Source organism: Setaria viridis, chromosome 2 (assembly GCF_005286985.2).
Source record: "Setaria viridis chromosome 2, Setaria_viridis_v4.0, whole genome shotgun sequence".
Lineage (NCBI taxonomy): Eukaryota > Viridiplantae > Streptophyta > Magnoliopsida > Poales > Poaceae > Setaria > Setaria viridis.
This window is the reverse complement of record NC_048264.2, coordinates 41259683-41279402: the sequence shown is the minus strand read 5'-3', so window position 1 is coordinate 41279402 and position 19720 is coordinate 41259683. Positions and strand designations below refer to the sequence as shown.

Below are 19720 nucleotides of genomic sequence, written 5' to 3'. Positions count from 1 at the left end.
AAAAAACTGAATGTGCCCTTCTTCATAGAAATCATCATGCTGATGTCCTGGGCTATCTGGACTGTCAGAAACGACTGACCTTCAACAATACTCCGCCCACAGTGCAAGGTTGCCAAAGAAAATTCAAAGAAGAGCTAACCATCGTCTGCCTCCATAGGGCTAAAGCTGCTTGGGCCCCGGCATTGATGGCCTGGATCGAAGCTCTGTAATTTTTTCCTTTTCATTCAAGCTTTTAATTTTCCCTGTAACTTCAACCGGAACCGCTATTTCATTTTAATGCATTTCAGTAGGAGCCTGCCCCTCCTGTTTCTTCAAAAAAAAACAGCAAAGTTGGATTAATAATTATGTAAAAGGTTCTTTCCATGCTTCACCCTTTGACGAGAGTTACAGAAAGCACACAAGCACTCCAAAGGGTAACAGTGGAGAATCTCCACACAAGTTTCTTCACTGAGTTTGAATAGTTAATTTATAAAGGGCCACCATGTTCTTTTTTTTTAAGTAGAATGTTTACCTCTCTCTTTTTTAAAAAAGGAATCAGCAGGGGAGTCCCATACCTATTTTTTTTTGTTTGCCTCTCTTTATGTGACTAGAATGTGAATTAATAAGCTTGATGTGTTACTTTGAATCATGAAAAGAAGAAAAACCATCACAAATTTAACTTTCAAAACCTAATGTTAGCATGATTGAGATTGACGGTGAATCACTTCTGTGATCTGTCCCAACGTCTCAAGCTATAATTTTAGTACCTCTTGATACAAAAGCGCCGTAAAAAATCTCTAGCACCATAAGGACCTTTGCTGCTATTTTACCCCACCTAACTCTTTAGTTCTTCGAGACCGAATCGATACTGAACTTTGTTGATTAGGTCAAGTTAAGTTTCAGTGCAAGCCATGTCATGGTATCCTCAGTTAACTTTATTAAGTTGATCTGTTAAAGAAAAGCTAGTGATGGGCAGTGCTGACTGTAGTAGTCTTTCTTTTACTTCTCGTATGCATATCCTGCCAGATACTGCTGTGTTGGATTTGTGATCCGAAAGAGATAGAAACATAAACAAATATGCATGCGTCTGTCAAGGTTTTGACTTCATGTTTATTAATAAAAAAAAGATAAGATGGCCAACATTTTAAAACTGTTGGGCATGGATCGTGTCTGATCTTGTAACAGCTCGATAGATAGAAGCATATTTATAAACATACTATATAAATCATTTCATCCAATGGGCAGCTTTGATTTATATTGAAAAGGCCCCTACACATTTCCTGAATGTGACCCTGCCGCATGATTACACGTTTGCGTCGAGATGTCGAGTCGAGGTAGGTTACACCATAAGGAACTTTATCAGCTGCAGTTCGCCTATTATGCTGAAAAGTTGTGTTAAACTTTCTTTGGTAGCTGATTTTCTTCTCTTAGCTCCCTCTCAACTGTTTGGTGCACATGTTAAAAAAAGTGTACTGTGATGAAAATTGTTATAAAATAAGTCCTTAATATACCAGAACATTGGAGTAAGTTTTAGCCGCCCATGTGTACAAATCCAAAGGTCATTGTGCATCACATCATGTCATGGGGTAACACCAAAAATCGATAAACAATGAAATTACCATGTCTGCACAAGTCAAGATACAGCTGACGTGCAGGTGTGATCTCCGGCTGCGACCTTTATCTCAACAACCTGGACTAATGGAAGACTAACACAGCTGCCGGATCAAAGTCACAAAATCACCGAAAAAAGCAGGACCTGTTTCATTTTTATGTGTCCAACTTGCGATAAATTAAAATTGTACCACCCTTGCAAAAAAATTTATCACATATTCCAAATAATTTCTTGTATGTACGCGTTTATCTCGAGAAAAAAAATGCCAAGAAGCGGCATGGCCATCTGATCGCGATTGAACGAATAGTTGCGGCCCTAGTCACAAGCCTTGATGAACAAGTGGTGTCGTGCTGTGGTGGTTGACGTCTCACCGTCAAACCATGCCACGGCACATGGACAACATAGTATCAGAAAATTGACTAAAACTTGCAGCTTATTGCAAGTTGAAACTACGGCTTTGTGCGGCACTTGAAAGTTGAAATAAGAAAAAACTACGTACATCCTGCTAGTGCTACCAAATAAAAAGGGGGCAAATGCAAAAGTCCCTCTTGAAAGTCATTTAATTAATTTTATTTTCTCTACTCTCTCTCCGTCTCAAATTACTATTTATTTTGGATTTTCTAGATACATAGTTTTTGCTTACGTATCTATACATACATACATCTAGATACATATCAAAAGTTTTGTATCTAGAAAACCCAAAATGAATAGTAATTTATAACGGAGGGAGTATTTTACTTGCTTTGCCAATGACCACAACTATTAACGAAAAGCGTGGTCCATTTTCTTTAGTGATTATGCTCCCACTATTGTGGGTTCCTGATGAGCACCATCATTGCCTCATCCTGTAGAAACAGATCCAGCTTTAGCTCCAACAATGTTGTTGTTCTAAGTGGAAAATATCGTTGTTGCGCAAAGGCAAAACCCTTGTGCAGACACGTACTACGTTCATCTTTAACTCATGTAGTATGTCACTACATCCTCTCTGACTCCCCACTCCGAGGGTTTTAACCATATCCTTCCATGATGGTTGGGACGGCATAGAGAAAACCAAACAAAGATACTTTAAAAAACCAAACAAAGATTTAAAGGGTATTTGTAATTTTCCTACAAACTTAGGAGGTGTTTGCAATTTCTAAGCAAAAAAATTCACATACTTATAAGGAGCAAGGGCAGTTTTGTCATTTGGCCCCGCAACTAACAAGTTGTCCAACCCCCCGCTTGTGTGCATATAATAAGCGCCAATCCGCAGCCGCCCACTACAAAACTCCCCCCCGTGATGCAGATTAGCTGAGCTTTCCGTTCAACGGTAAAGGAAAAACCAGGGGAGCTAGAGCTAGCTAGCGACACGTACGCACATGAAGCTGTTCGCGTTCGTGAGGCGCGCGCGCCGGCAGGCGCCGACGTCGCCTGCGCCGGCCGCGGCGGCGCCCGAGGACGCCGCCGCCACCGCCACCACCACCGCCGAGCCCACAGAGAAGCGGCGGCGGAGGCCATCGCGGTCGTCGTCGTCGGGGTCCGCGGCGTGGAAGCCGACGCTGGGCGCCATCTCCGAGGACGCCGCCGTGACCGCCGCGGCGCTGGCGAAAGCGCAGGCGAAGCCGGCCGCCAAGGCCAAGGCGGCGAGGTCGCCCCGTCGCGCCACCCGGGCGGCGGCGAGCTACGACGACTTCCGGTGAGTCCCTCGGGCGCGCGTGCGTGCGTCCTGCGTCGCGTGCGACTGTGCGAGTCGCCGTTGGGTTTGCCGGTTCGGGGAGGGGCGGGGGCTTTAGATCACGACACGCAGGCGTTGACCGGGCGTCACGTGTCACCGCCAAGTTGGGCCCACGATGTGCTTCGCCAGGCTAGTTCTTTGCGGTCACGTTTCTACGTGAACGTGACCTTGGGTTTGGATCGGAAGATGGTGGATAAGCCCTCGAGACAAATGGGTAGCTTTAGCTAGTTGACCAACTCGCGCCACCTAATTTTAGTTGGGCGATCCAAAAGTCCACTCGAGGCCGCCTCACACGAGCAACCCTCTCGATCGGGTCAAAGCTACTCTTCATATTTTTTTTTGGTAGCTTGTGCAGTCAAGTGTAGCTTGCGAATTGTGCGTGCCATCCTCTTCACCTTCAGCGTTTGGAAACACTACGTTCAACCGTAACTGCTCCAGCACGGGCCACACGGAGTAGAGCGCAGTGTTCTTCCGATGGGGTTCATCTCCATGGCGGACAACCTCGTTATCCTTATCAGAGTTCAGGAGCACCCCAAATGCCATTGTTTCCACCTTTTCTTGTCGGTAGTGCATGCGTCAGAACGAGACCTTTTTACCCCGCCCGGGGTGTTTGAATACTAGATGCTAAATTTTAGCAGTGTCACATCGGATGTTCAGATCCTAATTAGAAAGACTAAACATGAGCTAATTACAAAACTAATTGCAGAACTCCTGTGCTACTTCGCGAGATGAATCTATTAAGTCTAATTAATCCATCATTAGCAAATGGTTACTGTAGCACCACATTATCAAATCATAGACTAATTAGGTTTAATAGATTCGTCTCGCGAATTAGACTACATCTGTGTAATTAGTTTTATAATTAATCTATATTTAATACTTCTAATTAGTATCAAACATTCGATGTGACATGTGATAAACTTACGGGTATCCAAACAACCGATGCGTTCGTTGCACTGCCCTGCCGGGTGACCAGGCCACCCCCCACAAGGCTGTACTCCTGTGCATGAGCAGCACATGGCCGAACTGAACCTGCGAGCCTGTGACCATGATGCCTACCACGACCGCCTGTCCCTCGGGATCACCGGTCACCTGAAAAAGATCTTCATATGCAATGACATGCACCGCAGATTGCAAAGACATCCACCAAACCCAACGGTATTTTCAGCTTGCTGTACATGACGTAGATCCACCAAATCAAACAGTTTTTTCACTCGCCTATCTTGTGTTAATCAATCAAATCAGTATTCAGTTATTCACTGTGTGACGCTGACCAAGGTGCATGTACCTTCTCCTCTTCCTGCAGGCACTACGGGCCGCCTACGGTGCTGCCGGCGTTCTCGCCGACGGCGTTCCTGTTCTGAGCTCCGGCGACCTGCGGACCGCGACGGCGGCGGCGCGGAACCGGCGGTGGGGGTAGCTCGTGTTCGTGTGGTTGCGTGTGTGGGTGTCGGTGTGGCTCGACGGACGACGACGGCTCTGCTTTGTGCTCCCAACCTGACGCTCACAAAGCTTGTCCCCCTGTTCCTAGGATGTTTGGATGTGCATACAACTCTGCTGTTTCAGATTCTCCCCCACTTGGATTGTGCTTGTGCCTTTCAGTTACCCCATCGCCTTTTGGGATTCGTCTCGGTGTGCTCTAGGAATCGAGCAGCAACAATCTACGCACTCCTGGAATCTAGACACCAGACTGAGTGCCCCAACGATGCGAGCACTTTCAGCGATTCAACCCGAGTTGCCAGATTCAGACCAATTTAAGGTCATCCGGAAAATACAAAAGTTGGACAGAAACGAAACACAACCAAGTCCCTGTTAAAGGAATGTTAAAGGAACCTTAATGATTCCATCTGGAATCCTAAAAGATAAGGCAATCCAGATGGAGAGGAAGCAGACAAAAAAGATTGAAGAACTATTTATCCTTGGACCATAACATAATTGCACTAGTCCCTTGTGCCAATGATATGTTCCCAAAACCAACACAATGAAACCACAATTTTGCGCCATCAAAAGGGCACATTTCAATACATATGCTGTGTATGCGTAGCACCACAAATCTGGCAACATCGTAGAACCAGGCACGCCAGAAATACATTCGGCACATCAAACTAGCAGAGCAGCATAGCAATTATTCCCCAGCACTTAATCACGGGTAGCATGGCTGAAGAACACAAGCAGAAATAGTTTCATGAATTCACATCTCTTCACCTATCAAGAGGGGACGACCCTGAGTAGTAAATCAACAACCAGAAACTTATGAGAGGAGCCTTTTATGTGCTAATTGAGATTAGCGCTCCTCGTGTGCCACTGTTTGACAGAGCAACAATTGGACATCTCCACGCAGGAACAGTTGAACATCAAGATACAGCAGGGCGCTTCATTGAGGCCATGATACCTTCTTGAGCTGTGTCATCACGGCACATGTAATATGTGTGCCAAGGGATCAGTAGCCGTTTATCTTCCGCTGGGAAGGGCTGGAGTGTAACGCTCTGTTGTCAGTGAGCCTGGAAAACCCAGACTGATCCCTACCACCTGGGCTCGGAGGAACCCTTGGACTAGGAACACTTGTCAATCGGCTCTGTGGCAAGGTATCAGACATGGATGTTGAGAAGGCTTGGGCGAGCTCCAATGCAGTTGCTGCCTTCCCGAAACGAGGTGTTGTAACTTCAGGCTTCGGTGGCTCCACTGGCTTACGCCAGGTTTCAGGTTCTGGGCGTGGTTGCTCCGGCGGCTTCTCCACATCTCTGGCGACCCTCCTGTTGTCCTCTCGACGAGTAGGTCTATATGCATCAGCCCTGTCTGTATCCCGCTTGTATTCTTTCCTATCACCATTCATTGGGTCTCTATGACCAGCTGGAAAACCCTCACCCCTTTGAACAGAAGAAGGGTTAATGGACATAGCTTCAACCTTCTGCTCAACTTTTGCAGATTCACCTTTAGACCTATAAATGACAAAGAGACTATCAGTAAATACTTTCAATTGTATGCTTTCCTCTAGTACTCTCTGCAAGGAAAAAACACATTCAAGGCATTTTTTTTACAAACTGCCATGAAACAAGAAAATCTGGTTCACAGCAAGCATTACAGTTTTTCTCAGTGTCACATTCCATGATTCATCAAATGCAACCTAGTGAGTCTCTGTGACATGAACACAATATCATCTTTTTTTAATAAAAAGTTGAACTCTGTACTTATGTAGTAAAAAAAATCCTGGATTCTTCCACTTCGAATCTGCTAACCCCAACAGATTCTTAAAACAAACTACTCAACTACTACATTAGTCACTTCATTATCAAAAGACCAATTCATTGTTTCTGGTTTCATTCATGTAAGAATGTAACTACCAAATTTAAATACAAACATCCCCTCTGATATCAAATTCCAAGCAATAAATGAACTCATAGCTGCAAAAGTAGTGATAGTTGGAAACAAGATCTCAAACGGCAAAAAGTGCAAAATTTTACCATCACAACTTAACTAAAATACATCTATTAATGTAGCTTAAAGCATCACAGCAACATACCTGCCAACAGGTGAAGTCTTTTCAAGATCACTGGCCAATACATCTACTCCACGTTCTTTGAGAACCTGAGTAAAAGAACAATATCAGATTTTGGTTCATCCAGAAACAGAAGAGATCATAAGATATGATATCACTAAAAAGCACATGAAGAGAGGGTAAGTAGATTACATACTTGTTCCCGGGGGCGAGCACCACCAAAGAGGGATTGCCTAAGGCATTTAGAATGCAACAGAAATAAGTCAATATGGTGAAATTATTTCTTTCTGGGTAGCTTATTGGATATCGAATTGCTTAAAAAATAAGCATCAATAAATAAATTGTTAAAATAAACTACAAAGATTCCAAGTTCTCACATACTAAAAAAATAATGAGGTGCATGTACCAAAATAAAAGAATCTAAACGTCATTCTGCTACAACCAGTCATTCCAACCACCAACATTCTCCATATCCACTATTATTGCAGATCTTATTTACAGAACTATATTTTGGGCGAAATACAAAAATGTTTGCTCCATATACATCACTAAAAAAAATTCACATGTCACGGAGAATGAATCAACACTCTAACTATTTGACGAACTTGAAGGTAAACTTTATTTAATTGTATAAACTTGCTTATGTAGACAACAAAACCTATTTTATGGTATTCAGTTAAGCATTAGTTGTGTATTTATCAGAAAGCAAAAAATATGCAGAAACATTAAACCTAGAGGACATAGTTGGTGTCATTTTAATCTTCAAACCGGATACAATTCAGAGCAATGCAGCAAACTATGCTTAACTGTGGAAAAGCATTAACTGTATATAGGGACAACACTGAGACAGCAGAGTAGTTTGACACTTTTTTCACAGTAACGATGGATTGCTTGCTTAAGCTTAACAGAAACAATTTATGCAAGTTGGAAAAGAATGGAAGCCAAAATATGAGCTTGGACATGTTTGTATTTACTGTACATACGACATGCAACAGATTACAACAACAAATGATCACAACTAAATTAAAAAAATCAGAAAGGAAATTTGAAACCTTAAACATCACATACCTTTCCTTTACAGTAATTTCATCAGACTGTCCTGTCAGATTCGAACGAGGTTTCAGATTCAGCCGTGGTCGTTCTGCTACCCTGCTCTCAGTCTCAGCATCTGCTCCTAACACTCCTGTTTTAGCTGCCATCACATTCTGATTCACATCATGAACAGCCTCAACCTTCATGACATTCACAGTAACCTGGACCTGGTGCACCTATATAATCATGATCCACATTACCAATGAAAAAGTATTAGATTTCAGAGATGTCATTGTGAAAGTCTGCATACCAATTATCCAGTTATCAAAATAACAAAACCATTACAAATACAATAGTATGTAACACAATCCAGTAACATTTGCACGGGACATATCTATTGTTATATTTGCAGCTTTGCAAAAAAGCAACTTAGTTTTCTGGTAGGCTAACACTGCTACAGTACTGTTGCTGTTGGTCAAAAGAGATGACAAATAAATTTGCAACTGGATCAACTAAAACAAGGAACAAAAGTAACAACCTGCTTATCTTCAACATAGGTAGGAGATGGTTCAGGAGCCTCGACTGGCTTGGATCGAGGAAGCAGCTTCAACTTTGGTCTCTCCGGCACCTCCGCGACTCTCCCATCCCCAACCCTTCCTTCATGCGACGCGGGTCTCACTGGTGCTGCGCCCCTCTCGACCCCACCATCCACCTCTCTCACGCCAACAGACCTTGGCCTCTCCATCTGCGGCGGGGCCACGGGCGTCTCCACCACTGGAGCCGACACTGGCGCCGGCGGAGACGAGGGCTTCGACGGGTGCCATCTCCCGGAGATCACCTTCTCCACCGCGCTCGCCTGGGCGATGCGTGTCGCTGACCAGATCTGGCCGCCGGTGGAGGCGGGGGCGGGACCAACCGGGGACGCGACCGGAGCGGCCTCCCTCCTCGGGCCCCAGGCGTTCCCGGGCCCGGATCTGGCAGGGACCACAACGGGGGCGGGGGCGAACGACGTGGGCGACGGCGCCGGGCGGCGCGGCGCGGCGGGCTCGAAGGGTGTGCGCTCGTCCTCGTCGAAGTGGCGCCCGATGCGGGACGGGGTGGTGAGGAAGGAAGGCATCGCGGCCGCCGCGGCGGTAGGGGAAGCGACCGGGACGCGGGGCCGTGCGACCGCGGCCGCGACGGGGGACGCGGAGGCGACGGGGCGGTCCGCCGGGCGCGGGGTGCTGCGATGAGAGAGGTTGAACCCTGTTAGTCCACATCCGAACGAGGGGCCGGAGGAGCGGCCGAAGGCGGGTGAGGAGGGGCTAGGGTTTGGTGGGAAACTTACACTCCTGGGGCGGAGGGGAGCGGGAGCTCGGAGGGGATGGAGCCGCCGTGGAAGTCCTTGAGGGTCATCGTCGTGACCGCCTTCTTCTTCGACATGGCGGCGGCGGGCGCGGTGGCCGTCGAGCTCCGCCGGCGCCGGAAGATGAGCGGCTGCTGCTGCTGCTTCTTCGGCGCGCCTGATCGGTGTGTCGCGCGCCCGCGTGCTTCCGAAGGACTCGAGCGAGGAAGGGGAAGAGTGTGCGTCTTGCGTTGGATGAAAGGCTCGGGAATTTCACAGCGTGGACCTTGCACTATTGGATGGGCTGCGATCGTGCCTCAGGGATGCGGTTTATATTTCACGAGATGCTAGGGATCATTTCATACAGATATCATTTGGATATGGCCTGAATCTAGATCAGGCCCAGTCTAGCCCAAGTCCATAGTCAAGGGCCCAGGCCAATTCGTTACGGGAAAAAAAGGGGCAAGGGCGCAAGGCCAATTTAGGCTGTGTGAAATAAAGAAGACAACAGTTCTTTTGAGCCCATTTGCGCAGGAGGTGCCCCCCGTTTGGTGGCGTACCGGCATGTTGCAGACGATGCTTCGCGTTTCGCGGCGGCGGCGCCTACTAGGAGCCTTGCTGAGCTGTGATGACGTGAATTTGTTGAGCCTTCGGACAAAGATATCGGTTGCAGACTTATAGCACGGAATTGTTTGCGAGCGAGGCTGCATTAAGTCAGGCAAAAGCTTCTCAAGATTCCAATCAAAATGCTGGTTACCTATCCTGTTCACTAGTTGCCTTTGCTCTTGCTCGATGCAATGTTTTCCCTGTAGTTCAGAAACTTCTTGTCTTGTCCTCCTGGCGCGATCAAACTTAATTTTGGCAAACCGACTATTTAGCACTGGTTTGCTGCCAAAATTTGCCAACGTCTCCCATTTACTTTACCAAAATATTGGTAAGTTTTGTGCCCAACTTTTTTGGCATGCCAAAACTTTGGCAACAAACCAATCAGGTTCTGAAATCCTCTGGAACTGAACATCGTTCTAATAGCACGTGCCTAGTACGTATTGTTATGATAAATGATCTCTTCATATGCATAGATTGGTCTCATAAAACGGCCAGCTGATCCTGAACTTGAAGACCCGTTACAAGGACTGTAGAGCTGGAGGCAGTGCGGCGACTCGGCGAGGAGTGAAAAGAGAAAGTTGACCCCTTCCCGCCTTGTGCGCGTTGTGCGTTTGGCTGGGTTGCGCGACACCATTATGGGCCCATCCGACCAGAAATAAAGCGTCGGTTGGTTTAGGGAGTGGGCTGGGCTGCTTCTCGTTTCCCTTCATCCAAGGGCTTTCAATAATCATCGTCGTCATCATCATTAGACTAGACAGCTTCTCCTTTTTTCTCCTTTCACGTCTCTTTTTTTTTAATTGCACAGTGCAAGTAAAGTGCTCGATGTAAGTTGTCTCATACGTCATCTATGCATTACCACGTATGATTTTAGTGACAAGTGGATAAATTATAAGCATATAAAAAATTACTTGGGTGTAATATTTTTTTAATGACATATGTAGGTAATATATGCAAAATTGGAGAGGAAGAAGGATGTCCTACATCCATGCTGCCATGCGTGGGTAAAGGGGAAGCAGTTCCTCCGCAGTACTTTGCAAAGTGTAGTTGGGCTACTGACACTTGGGATGGGGTCCATCTGTCAGTGACCCAAGTTGCAGCTCGTTACTGCATAGGAACCCCGTCTGGTAAAGGAAAAGGGCAGACAACGGCACTGCAGGTGAGTGGCGGGTATAGGCATAGTACACATACGTTTCCAGTAAGACTGTAAGCATAATTATTTATTCTTAAATTAGTTTAGTACCAGACATATCACGGAACTATTGGATATGTTTGTTCAGCTTCCATGCAGTAGTGCCTGTTATCAGGAAATCGATTGTGTGGTGCTATATTACCATGACCCCTCTTTCCCTGCAACAACATTTGTCTAATTAAGGCATGCATAGCTGAATCGTTTCTTGGAATTAAAATTTTGCTACGACCTATCTCTGCTGCATGTAAACTACACTCCCACAATATGTGGTCTAAACCTTTAGCTTTTGTTAGTGTCACCCATGTTCCTACCATTTTGGAAGTGACGGCAGTGTCATTCTTTTTACAATTTGCAACTTTTGTTCATTTTCATTCTAAGTGGATTATATATGTGCACAGGTTCAACCAAGACAAAGGACATACAGGTAAGTTCAATTTGCGTATAAATTTCCTTATTGTTTTACGCATGAATTTGTACAGCATATACACATTCTATAAGGATTTGTAAACAAGCAGTGTAGCAGGAAATAAATTTGCATCTCTATATTTCCCCCTTTTTCCTAACAAATAATCTGCAAACACTCTGTAAGGCTTTTTAGCTTCCAAAAGGCCTCATATGAACGAAATCAGGTGGGGATTCTCTCCCTTCTGTTGACCTCAAAAAAATGTATTGCCAGCCATTATCAATGTTGTGCACTGAAGATAACTATTTGATTCCCCACTCTAAAAATGCAACCCGTGTGTTGATGGACCATGAAGGATTTTTTTTTCAGTTTAATTTGTTACCTTTCTGGTACACTTAGGTTCTCCATGTTGGACAACTCATCTCGGAGTCAGTTTGCAGCAACCCCACAATGGCGGCCATTCTGACTATCAGATGTCCATCTGGAATCTTGCCATTCGTCCCATATAGCATATACAAGGAGCATTTGGTGCCTGTCCGCAGTCCAAACGATTGCATGCTTTTCTACAGTTACATGAGCTATGCTAAATGGCATATAGAGCTCAGTTTTCTTACTCTATACATGTAATGCGCTGTCTCTGAATTGTAACAAATAATCACTTGACCGATTTCTTGGTCAGTACTAATCATGTAGTAGAGTTTATCTATTACCGTACCGTGTTAATACTATAATGATATTGGGACTTTCTTTTGTGAAAACCTGAATTTGCTAGCCATTAGTAGATTTATCTATTATCGACAAGATCATACAAACTATAGTTAGACAATTACAAACATAATCTTTACGGGAGCAGCGATGCGTGTGTATCATATAAGTGCATAACGTGCATCAACGACGTCTGGCTCATGTTCCACACGGGCAGCTTGGCACAAAAACCAACAAGAGCGTACCAAGTTTACACGATTGATGATCATCCGGATGCTCGCCACCTTAACACTGATATTCTCAAACACCAGAAGAGGTTTCCTCCTCCATCTCCAATTCCCCAAACACTGTTCTTGCAGTTTGAACAAGTTAAGGTCTGCCAAACAAAAGCAGCCACTGCTACTGTTCAGGCAAGTCACCGGACAATCTTCAGGGCTCCCACTAGCATTTGCACTCTTAGCATTGTCAGGGAGCCTCACGACCGCCATGGTATGAAACTTATCAGTCTCCAGTTTCACGGTTTCACCAAGCTCAAATTATATTGCCCTGGTAATGCAAAGGTGCATCTCCTGTTGACACAAAAACTGGACTTCGGGTTTCTGCGTTGAACAATAAGGAGGATTTGAGAGATCTGTTTAACTTCAGTGCAGGCTCCAAATCAGCTCGCGAAGATGTGCCAGTCGATTTAACCTGAAAATTGACAAGGTAAACATTAAATTCCTAAGCCAATCGGCGGCGAAGCCTCTCGAACTCATGGATAGGCGTTCTTGGAATAAACACCATGACATATAAATTTTCAATGTAATCATGCAGTGTAAATAAATAAAACATTTAATGGCATATGCTATCGGCTATATGAATCGACGGGCTGAGATTTATTTAATGGCATGTGCTATTGGCTATATGAATCGACGGGCTGAGATAAAGGGGTCGTTTGGTTCCAGGGCTAAACTTTAGCCTCTGTCACATCGAAGTTTAAATACTAATTAGGAGTATTAAACATAGATTATTTACAAAACTCATTGCACAGACAGAGGCTAAACGACGAGACGAATCTATTAAGCCTAATTAGTCCATGATTTGACAATGTGCTGCTATAGTAACCATTTGCTAATGATGGATTAATTAGGCTTAATAGATTTGTCTTGCTGTTTAGCCTCCATCTGTGTAATTAGTTTTATAATTAACTCATATTTAGTCCTCCTAATTAGCCTCCAAATATTTGATGTGACACGGACTAAACTTTAGTTCTAGGATCCAAACACCCCAAAGTAATGTAAAATAACAACCATGGAAGGGAGCCCTTGCTCACCATGCGCACATTAGATAAACTAACAGATCTAGTCAATATCTTGATAAGTGTATTGAACTTAGATAAGGTAACACGAATGAGAGGGCATTGACATCAACCTATTAATCTAAAAGATTAGAGCACAACAACAAAGATCTCTTGCCTACCGCTTACAAGCTGATTAAGCTAACGGATCTAATTAATGTCATGATAAGTGTATTGAACTTAGACAAGGTAATACAAATGAGAGGACATTAACTTCATCCCACTAACTTAATAGACAAGCTTGCGATAACAAGACCTCGTACGCGTGCCTATCGTCTCAATGAAGCCATCACGCTTCTATGAGATATGGATGATACCTAGCCGATACATCTGCTCTCAACAGTAGCGTTCCGACGTTAAGGATCCAACGACTAGCAATACGAGGAGCAATGGTAGAGATCTATCGGATCTAGCATATATAAAGCAAGTAAAGCATGCAAGATCTAACCAGTCGATATGATCAGATAACTGGTGAACGCTTAAATAGGGTTAAAGAGCCGATGGGGTAGAGATCTTCAGATCTAGCATATATAAAGCAAGTAAAGCATGCAAGATCTAACCAGATCTAAGCCGTTCGATAACTGTGAGCGCTTGATAGAACTAAAAGATCAATACCATGCAACTTAATAAAACCAAACAACTCGATAACTGTGAGCAACGTCGAGAACAAGCAAAATATTGAACAAAATCTAGAAAGTTCTGCTTGCAATTCAAGATAACTCGATAACTAGCCACACGACCGAATATCAGAATATAAGACTTAACTTAGAAAGTTCTGATAGAGATCGTAATAATCGGGTGATGGTACTTACAAGCTTGCTTAAGATCGAAGCCGATGCAGCCCTGCACGCAAGAAGGAACTTGTCGAATCTACTTTGCTCCTATTCCGAAGGTTTTGGCAGCGTGACGTCAAAAGATTGTATTGATTGATTGATGATTATTCATTACAAGGCTCATGGGTTTATATTTATACCTGGAGCAAGCTAGAAATCCTCGTCTATTACGACATGATTATTTCAACTATTTAAAAAAAACTACCAAGAATAAATCTTCACGATTTTTCTTATTTGGTGGAGTCGATTTCTAGAATAAAACACTGGCTTCTAGAATCATGGTGAGCCACGGCTAGTCTTGGTCAACACAGCGTCGTCAACAAGCTATTTCTCTCTCCATCATCGGCTATCAGAACCTTATCCACGGAGTGGTTGACTCTTGTCAAAAACCGGTATCAACAAGGACCAAATTAGCTAGTTTTTTTTTTCATGCAAGGTAACACATATGACTATTGGTTGATCAACTGTCTACATGAAAAAGGAGATGCAAACTCCTTCAGAAAGAACAGGAGACTCAGATTTCTCAAGCGGGGTGCAGACGGCAACACAGCATGTTCACAGGTTACTGGTTTCCAGACCATGTGATTGAACTTTGAAGCGCACAAGGGAGAGGACACATCATATTCTTGCATGGTATTCCGGTAGACGAATGGTCACTAAGTATGGCTACCAAATAATCAGCTGCAACTTCAAGAAGGCACTTACCAGACATGTCGAACAAGAGGCCGCACTAGAGGAGGCATTAAAAGAAAAGGAATACTTTGCGAGATCACAGATGTCGCTCAGGTGAGATCAGACAAGGACCAGGCGTCATTCAGAGTGTTTCTCTGTCAGTCGGCTGCGTCTTTTCGGAGGAGTACCTGAAGTCGTAGCTTGTAATAACATGAAGGTCTCCTGTCCTGTTGAAAAGGGTTTACCATGCCCTGGCGTCAATGTGCTGTCTGTTTCTAGTATTTGGGAATTCATGGGATATTGGGATGCAAGTCTTACTTAGGAGGTCATCACACATGTGCCATGGCTACCCGTTTTTCACTAATTGTTCTGTTCCCGGAACAACGTTCCCGGAGACGAGGAACGTAGTCACGTTCCACGTTCCCAGCTGCTAAGTGGCTGCCGTGTGCTACCATGGTTCATGACATCCTCTGCCCCCCGTACGGCTGCTATCTCAAATTTGGACTCATCTGAGTGGAGGCTTGACCTGATAAGAGTCGTCGTGTGGAGGCTTGACCTGGCAAGAGTTCCAGTGCTGCACAGACATCCTCTATCAGAAGCTCATGGTTCAGAAATAATCTTCTACCAGAAGCCAAGAAAGCAACAGGGCTGGCTGCAGTCCACAGGCTAATCGCGCAGGCTGGCGGCGGCCGCCGCCGGCGTGGATCCTCGCAGCTACAGACCACCTGCTACAACAAGCAGCAGCCTATTCAAAATTACAGGAAATCCTATCGAAGCTACAAGTGCGGAATTGGTACCAATGACACCATATGACGGGACGAACAGGTCAAACTTATTGCTGTTTATTCGGCCGAGGTATAAACACTGGTTAAACAAACGATCTGGTTCTCAATAGGGCCAATAGGCACACAGGAGCAAACCCTCTTAGGTACGAGCGACAAGCATGCGGCAGAGCAACGTCGGGCGACGAGGTCACCGGAGCCACGTCTGGCAGTGGCCCCTCAATCCTTCAGCTTGTGGATGGTCTCCATGTCCACGACCTCGCTGAGGGTGCCCTTCTCCACATGATCCCACCAGCGCATCAGGAAGTTGTCGACGATCAGCCGGAACCAGGGGGAGAGCTTCATGCCGTCCTCGCCGGCGTCCGCCTTCTGGATCAGCTCCTTCAGCTGCTCGCGGTTCACATACTTCACGTCCGCGACCTCATCTGGGTTCGGCTGCAGCTTCACGTCCCGGACCATGATCAGGATGGAGTCAACTGCGGGTGAGGAGAAAGGAAACCGGCGTTAGCAACTGAGTGGTTCTGGTGAAACACCTTCCAGCAACAATGATTTGCTTGTACGGAGCATTCTAATGATTTAACTGGCTTTTAATGAACATGAATATGACGAACCAAGGCTGTGAAACCAACTTACGCTCATGCTCGCCCCATTTTCCATCAGATGGAGCCTTGTAGAGCATCCGACCAACAGGGGTGAATTGGTCAACCGGGGCATCTTGAGCTGGGATGCCCAGCTCATCCAGGAGCTTCCTCTGTGCTGCATTTCTCGTACCTGAAGAACAAAAGGTTAAGTCATTATTACAGAGAGAAAATGAGAAACGGAAGCAAACAATTTCAGTTTGCAAGATTTTCTGTAACGTACCAAGGTAGTTCTCCTGGATAAGTTCAGACTCACGGTACAGAGGATGGCTGCAGCAGGTGTTGGTCCAAACTAAAGGAAATGTAACCTTTGTTGCAGACCTTTGCTGCAAAAAGAGTGGAAAGATACTTATAATCAACGTTTTGAAGATTAATAGGATAGTGACAATTTATTATCCCAAACATTGAATCCAGACAATTTTCTGTAGCTACTCGACATGTTTGTCCCAGGGAGAAAGTTGCTTATGTAATATGTAACGATAAGATCTACAGGGAGTCACAGCATCTAATGCAACTTAAGAGCTAACTGCCATATATATGATCAGAGAAATAACATCTACAAGTATTTAATGCATCATCCTAAGCAATGGTTGTTTGTCTTTATTTGTGATTCAAGGCATGAACCCAACTTCCAGCAGATCTAGTGTTATAAGCTACCAGAGTAACTTGGGACTTCATGAGTTTCCATTTCAAACATAACATTAAACCAAAAACTGGAAATTTAAAACCTTTGCCAGGTGTAGATAAAAATTGAGTAGCGCGACAAAATTGAAAAATATATCATACTAAGTCGCAATAAAATGGAAATTCCAAACCTGAAGTAGCAGCTCATATTTTGAGTTGAAAAGGAACACACTGAAAGCCCTGTGGAGCAGATTCTCAGATTCAATCTTTTCCATCAGATGGCCTAGCATACCGTACAAATGAGTAGTCAGGTACAGTTCCAGCAACCAATTGGGATGACATCACATCAACAGGGCATAGAATTTAACCAGAAACGCAGAGCAGAATAGAACTTACAGTTGTACTTTGATTCATGGCCAACAACATTGTCCTGCTCATCCACCAAAATGCACCTGCGAGATAACCAAGCAGCGTGGTCACAAAATAAATTTTGACTTGAATATCACCAAAACAAGTAACTAATAAATAACTACTCCTTCGGTTCCAAATTGTAGGTCGTTTTGGTCTTTTTAGATGCATAGTTTTTACTATGCATCTAGATATACGCCCTGTTTGGGAAGGGGTGTTAAAGTTTAACACCCACTTTTAACACTTTTTAACACTTTCCTATCCAAACACTTATGTTAAAAGTGTGGTGTTAAAGTTTAACACCCCATTTTTCATAAACATATGGAGGGGGTGTTAAAACTTGCTAAAGTTGTTAAAAGTGGTCCCCCTCTCCACTTTTTCCCAGGTTACCCCTTCTCTCTCCTCCCTCTCTCTCCGCCGGCCATAAATGAGGCGGCAATGGAGTCATTTCCCACCAAAGGTGTTAAAGTGTAACACATCATCCAAACACCCCAATGTGTTAAACTTTAGCACTCTATTTGAGGCCCATAGTATCCAAACAGGCCCATAGTATATACCTATATCTAGATGCATAATAATATCTATGAACCTAGAAAAGCCAAAACGACCTGCAATTTGGAACGGATGGAGTATATCAGAAAGACCCCACACGGGAATATAATTGTGTACTAACTTTCATAAAGAACAGACAATAGGTAACTAGGCATAGCATCTCCCTGACAATGAAAAGCACTCAGCCATCCAGGACCCTTCTTCTAGTACCACATTGTAGATCAAATTTTACACTCTAAAATTTTTGAAACTCATCAATTTTTCAGATATTCAGTAGCAAATCATCGTTAAAATACTTGGTGAACCCTGAATTCCACATGCCAAAAAAACAGCACAGTTATCCTTCCTTATCCATTGAAATTCTGTTCCCCCCTCACCTACTGAGCTTAGACTACAGTGCGCACGCACGGCATGCCGGAATTTTGCAGTCCTAGCCGGCTAGCCGACTACACCCACAGCAAGTACAGAACGAGATTGCACATCAAGCACGTGAGACCAAAACACGGTGTTCCAAACTTCTCGAGCACATCCCTACCACGGGCACAAAACCAAACCGCCCCCGCGAGATCCGGCGGGACACACAACTGGGCAACCGAGAAAACGGAACCCCGGCGGCGATAGCAATCGTGCAGACCCAGATGCGCGTCTCGGGACAAGCAGATCGCGGATACGCGAACGCAGACGGGAAGGCACACGACGGGGGAAGGAGGCAGGGGAGGAAAACGGGGGGGAAGAATAGGCGCTCACTCGTCCTCGAACATGAGCCGCCTCTGGACGGCGTCCATCCCGGCGTCGTCGCCCGCCGCACCGGCCATGCCTGCCTCCCTCTCTCGGGTCGCGGCGGAGGAGAGAGATGGAGGAGCGTTTGCGGCTGCCGAGAGCGTGGGCCGTGGGGAGCGTGAGCGCTGCGGGGAGCGGAGCCGGAGTGCCAGGGAACGGGTCCAGCGGGGGACATAAATAACGGCGAGGGATCGGGGTGGCGGCTGGCGGACGGCGTGGCGGGCCCCACATGCCGGTGGGCGTGCGCGCGGGCGGAGATTCCCGGCCGGGTCCAGCCAGGTTTTTCCCCTTCCATGTACTTCCCTCGCCCCCGTCCGGGCAAAGCATTGTGCCGGACCAAATTTGGTACCCAATGTAGCCAGCGATGGAATTGCCAAGTCCTAATGTTAGTCATACACACACTTGAATTTTTCTTTACCTTCTTTAGTTCCAATGAAAATTTCCGTATTTAGAGGAGGGCCAAGGGTGCAGAGGCGGAGCTTGAGGAAGATATCAGGGGCCCATCCAAGAAATTAACCCAAATGTACAGTGAAATTGATGCTTTTGAGTTAATCTCCGATGAAAACTACTCTTTTGTGAAGGAAAGTTTCTAAACAGGGGGGCCACGGCCCCCCTTTGGCCACAATGAAGCTCCGCCGGTGCAAGGATGTTAGAAGAGGTTTACTAAGCGGGCCGATAAGACAGGAAAGGTGAGTCACCATCCGGGATGGTAGAGAATGGTTGATGAAAGGACCACGAGGTTGGAACTCATTCCGACTGGTTAGCGTAGTGGTGAGGAAACCATCGTTGGAGACGATAGGAGGGGTGAGTAGAGGACGCGCTATTCAAGCAGCAATGGCGTTATTGGTGCATTGAAGAAGAAGGTGAGAGGAAGAAGAAAGAACGAGAACAGTTGGATGAAATATTAATGGAGATCTAATGATCTAAAATTTGGCTGTAGAGGGGTGTTAAAATACATAAGTTTTTAATTGGGACGCACACAATCCGACCATAAAGCGACAAAATCCCCCATCCTCCCTTGGCTTTACCTTTTTA

At 45.2% G+C, this 19720-nt stretch overlaps 3 protein-coding genes across 3 annotated transcripts; 1 reads left to right on the top strand and 2 right to left on the bottom strand.

Moving 5' to 3' along the window:
• The first annotated feature begins 2847 nt into the window (after positions 1–2847).
• LOC117844770 (uncharacterized) lies at positions 2848–4910 on the top strand. Its single transcript, XM_034725553.2, has 2 exons — positions 2848–3266; positions 4612–4910. Exons 1-2 carry the CDS (start codon positions 2950–2952, stop codon positions 4667–4669), a joined length of 375 nt encoding a protein of 124 aa, XP_034581444.1. The 5' UTR covers positions 2848–2949; the 3' UTR covers positions 4670–4910.
• A 296-nt stretch (positions 4911–5206) lies between these two features.
• LOC117844769 (uncharacterized) lies at positions 5207–9427 on the bottom strand. The gene is made up of 6 exons (XM_034725551.2): positions 9161–9427; positions 8372–9056; positions 7870–8069; positions 6998–7034; positions 6826–6890; positions 5207–6244 (listed from the first exon to the last, which is right to left on the bottom strand). The coding sequence occupies exons 1-6, from the start codon at positions 9253–9255 to the stop codon at positions 5746–5748; spliced, it is 1581 nt and encodes a 526-aa protein (XP_034581442.1). The 5' UTR covers positions 9256–9427; the 3' UTR covers positions 5207–5745.
• A 6284-nt stretch (positions 9428–15711) lies between these two features.
• Positions 15712–18845, bottom strand: LOC117846466 (isopentenyl-diphosphate Delta-isomerase I). The gene is made up of 6 exons (XM_034727635.2): positions 18653–18845; positions 17342–17397; positions 17137–17228; positions 16545–16647; positions 16317–16454; positions 15712–16159 (listed from the first exon to the last, which is right to left on the bottom strand). Exons 1-6 carry the CDS (start codon positions 18718–18720, stop codon positions 15903–15905), a joined length of 714 nt encoding a protein of 237 aa, XP_034583526.1. The 5' UTR covers positions 18721–18845; the 3' UTR covers positions 15712–15902.
• Between the last annotated feature and the right edge of the window lie 875 nt (positions 18846–19720).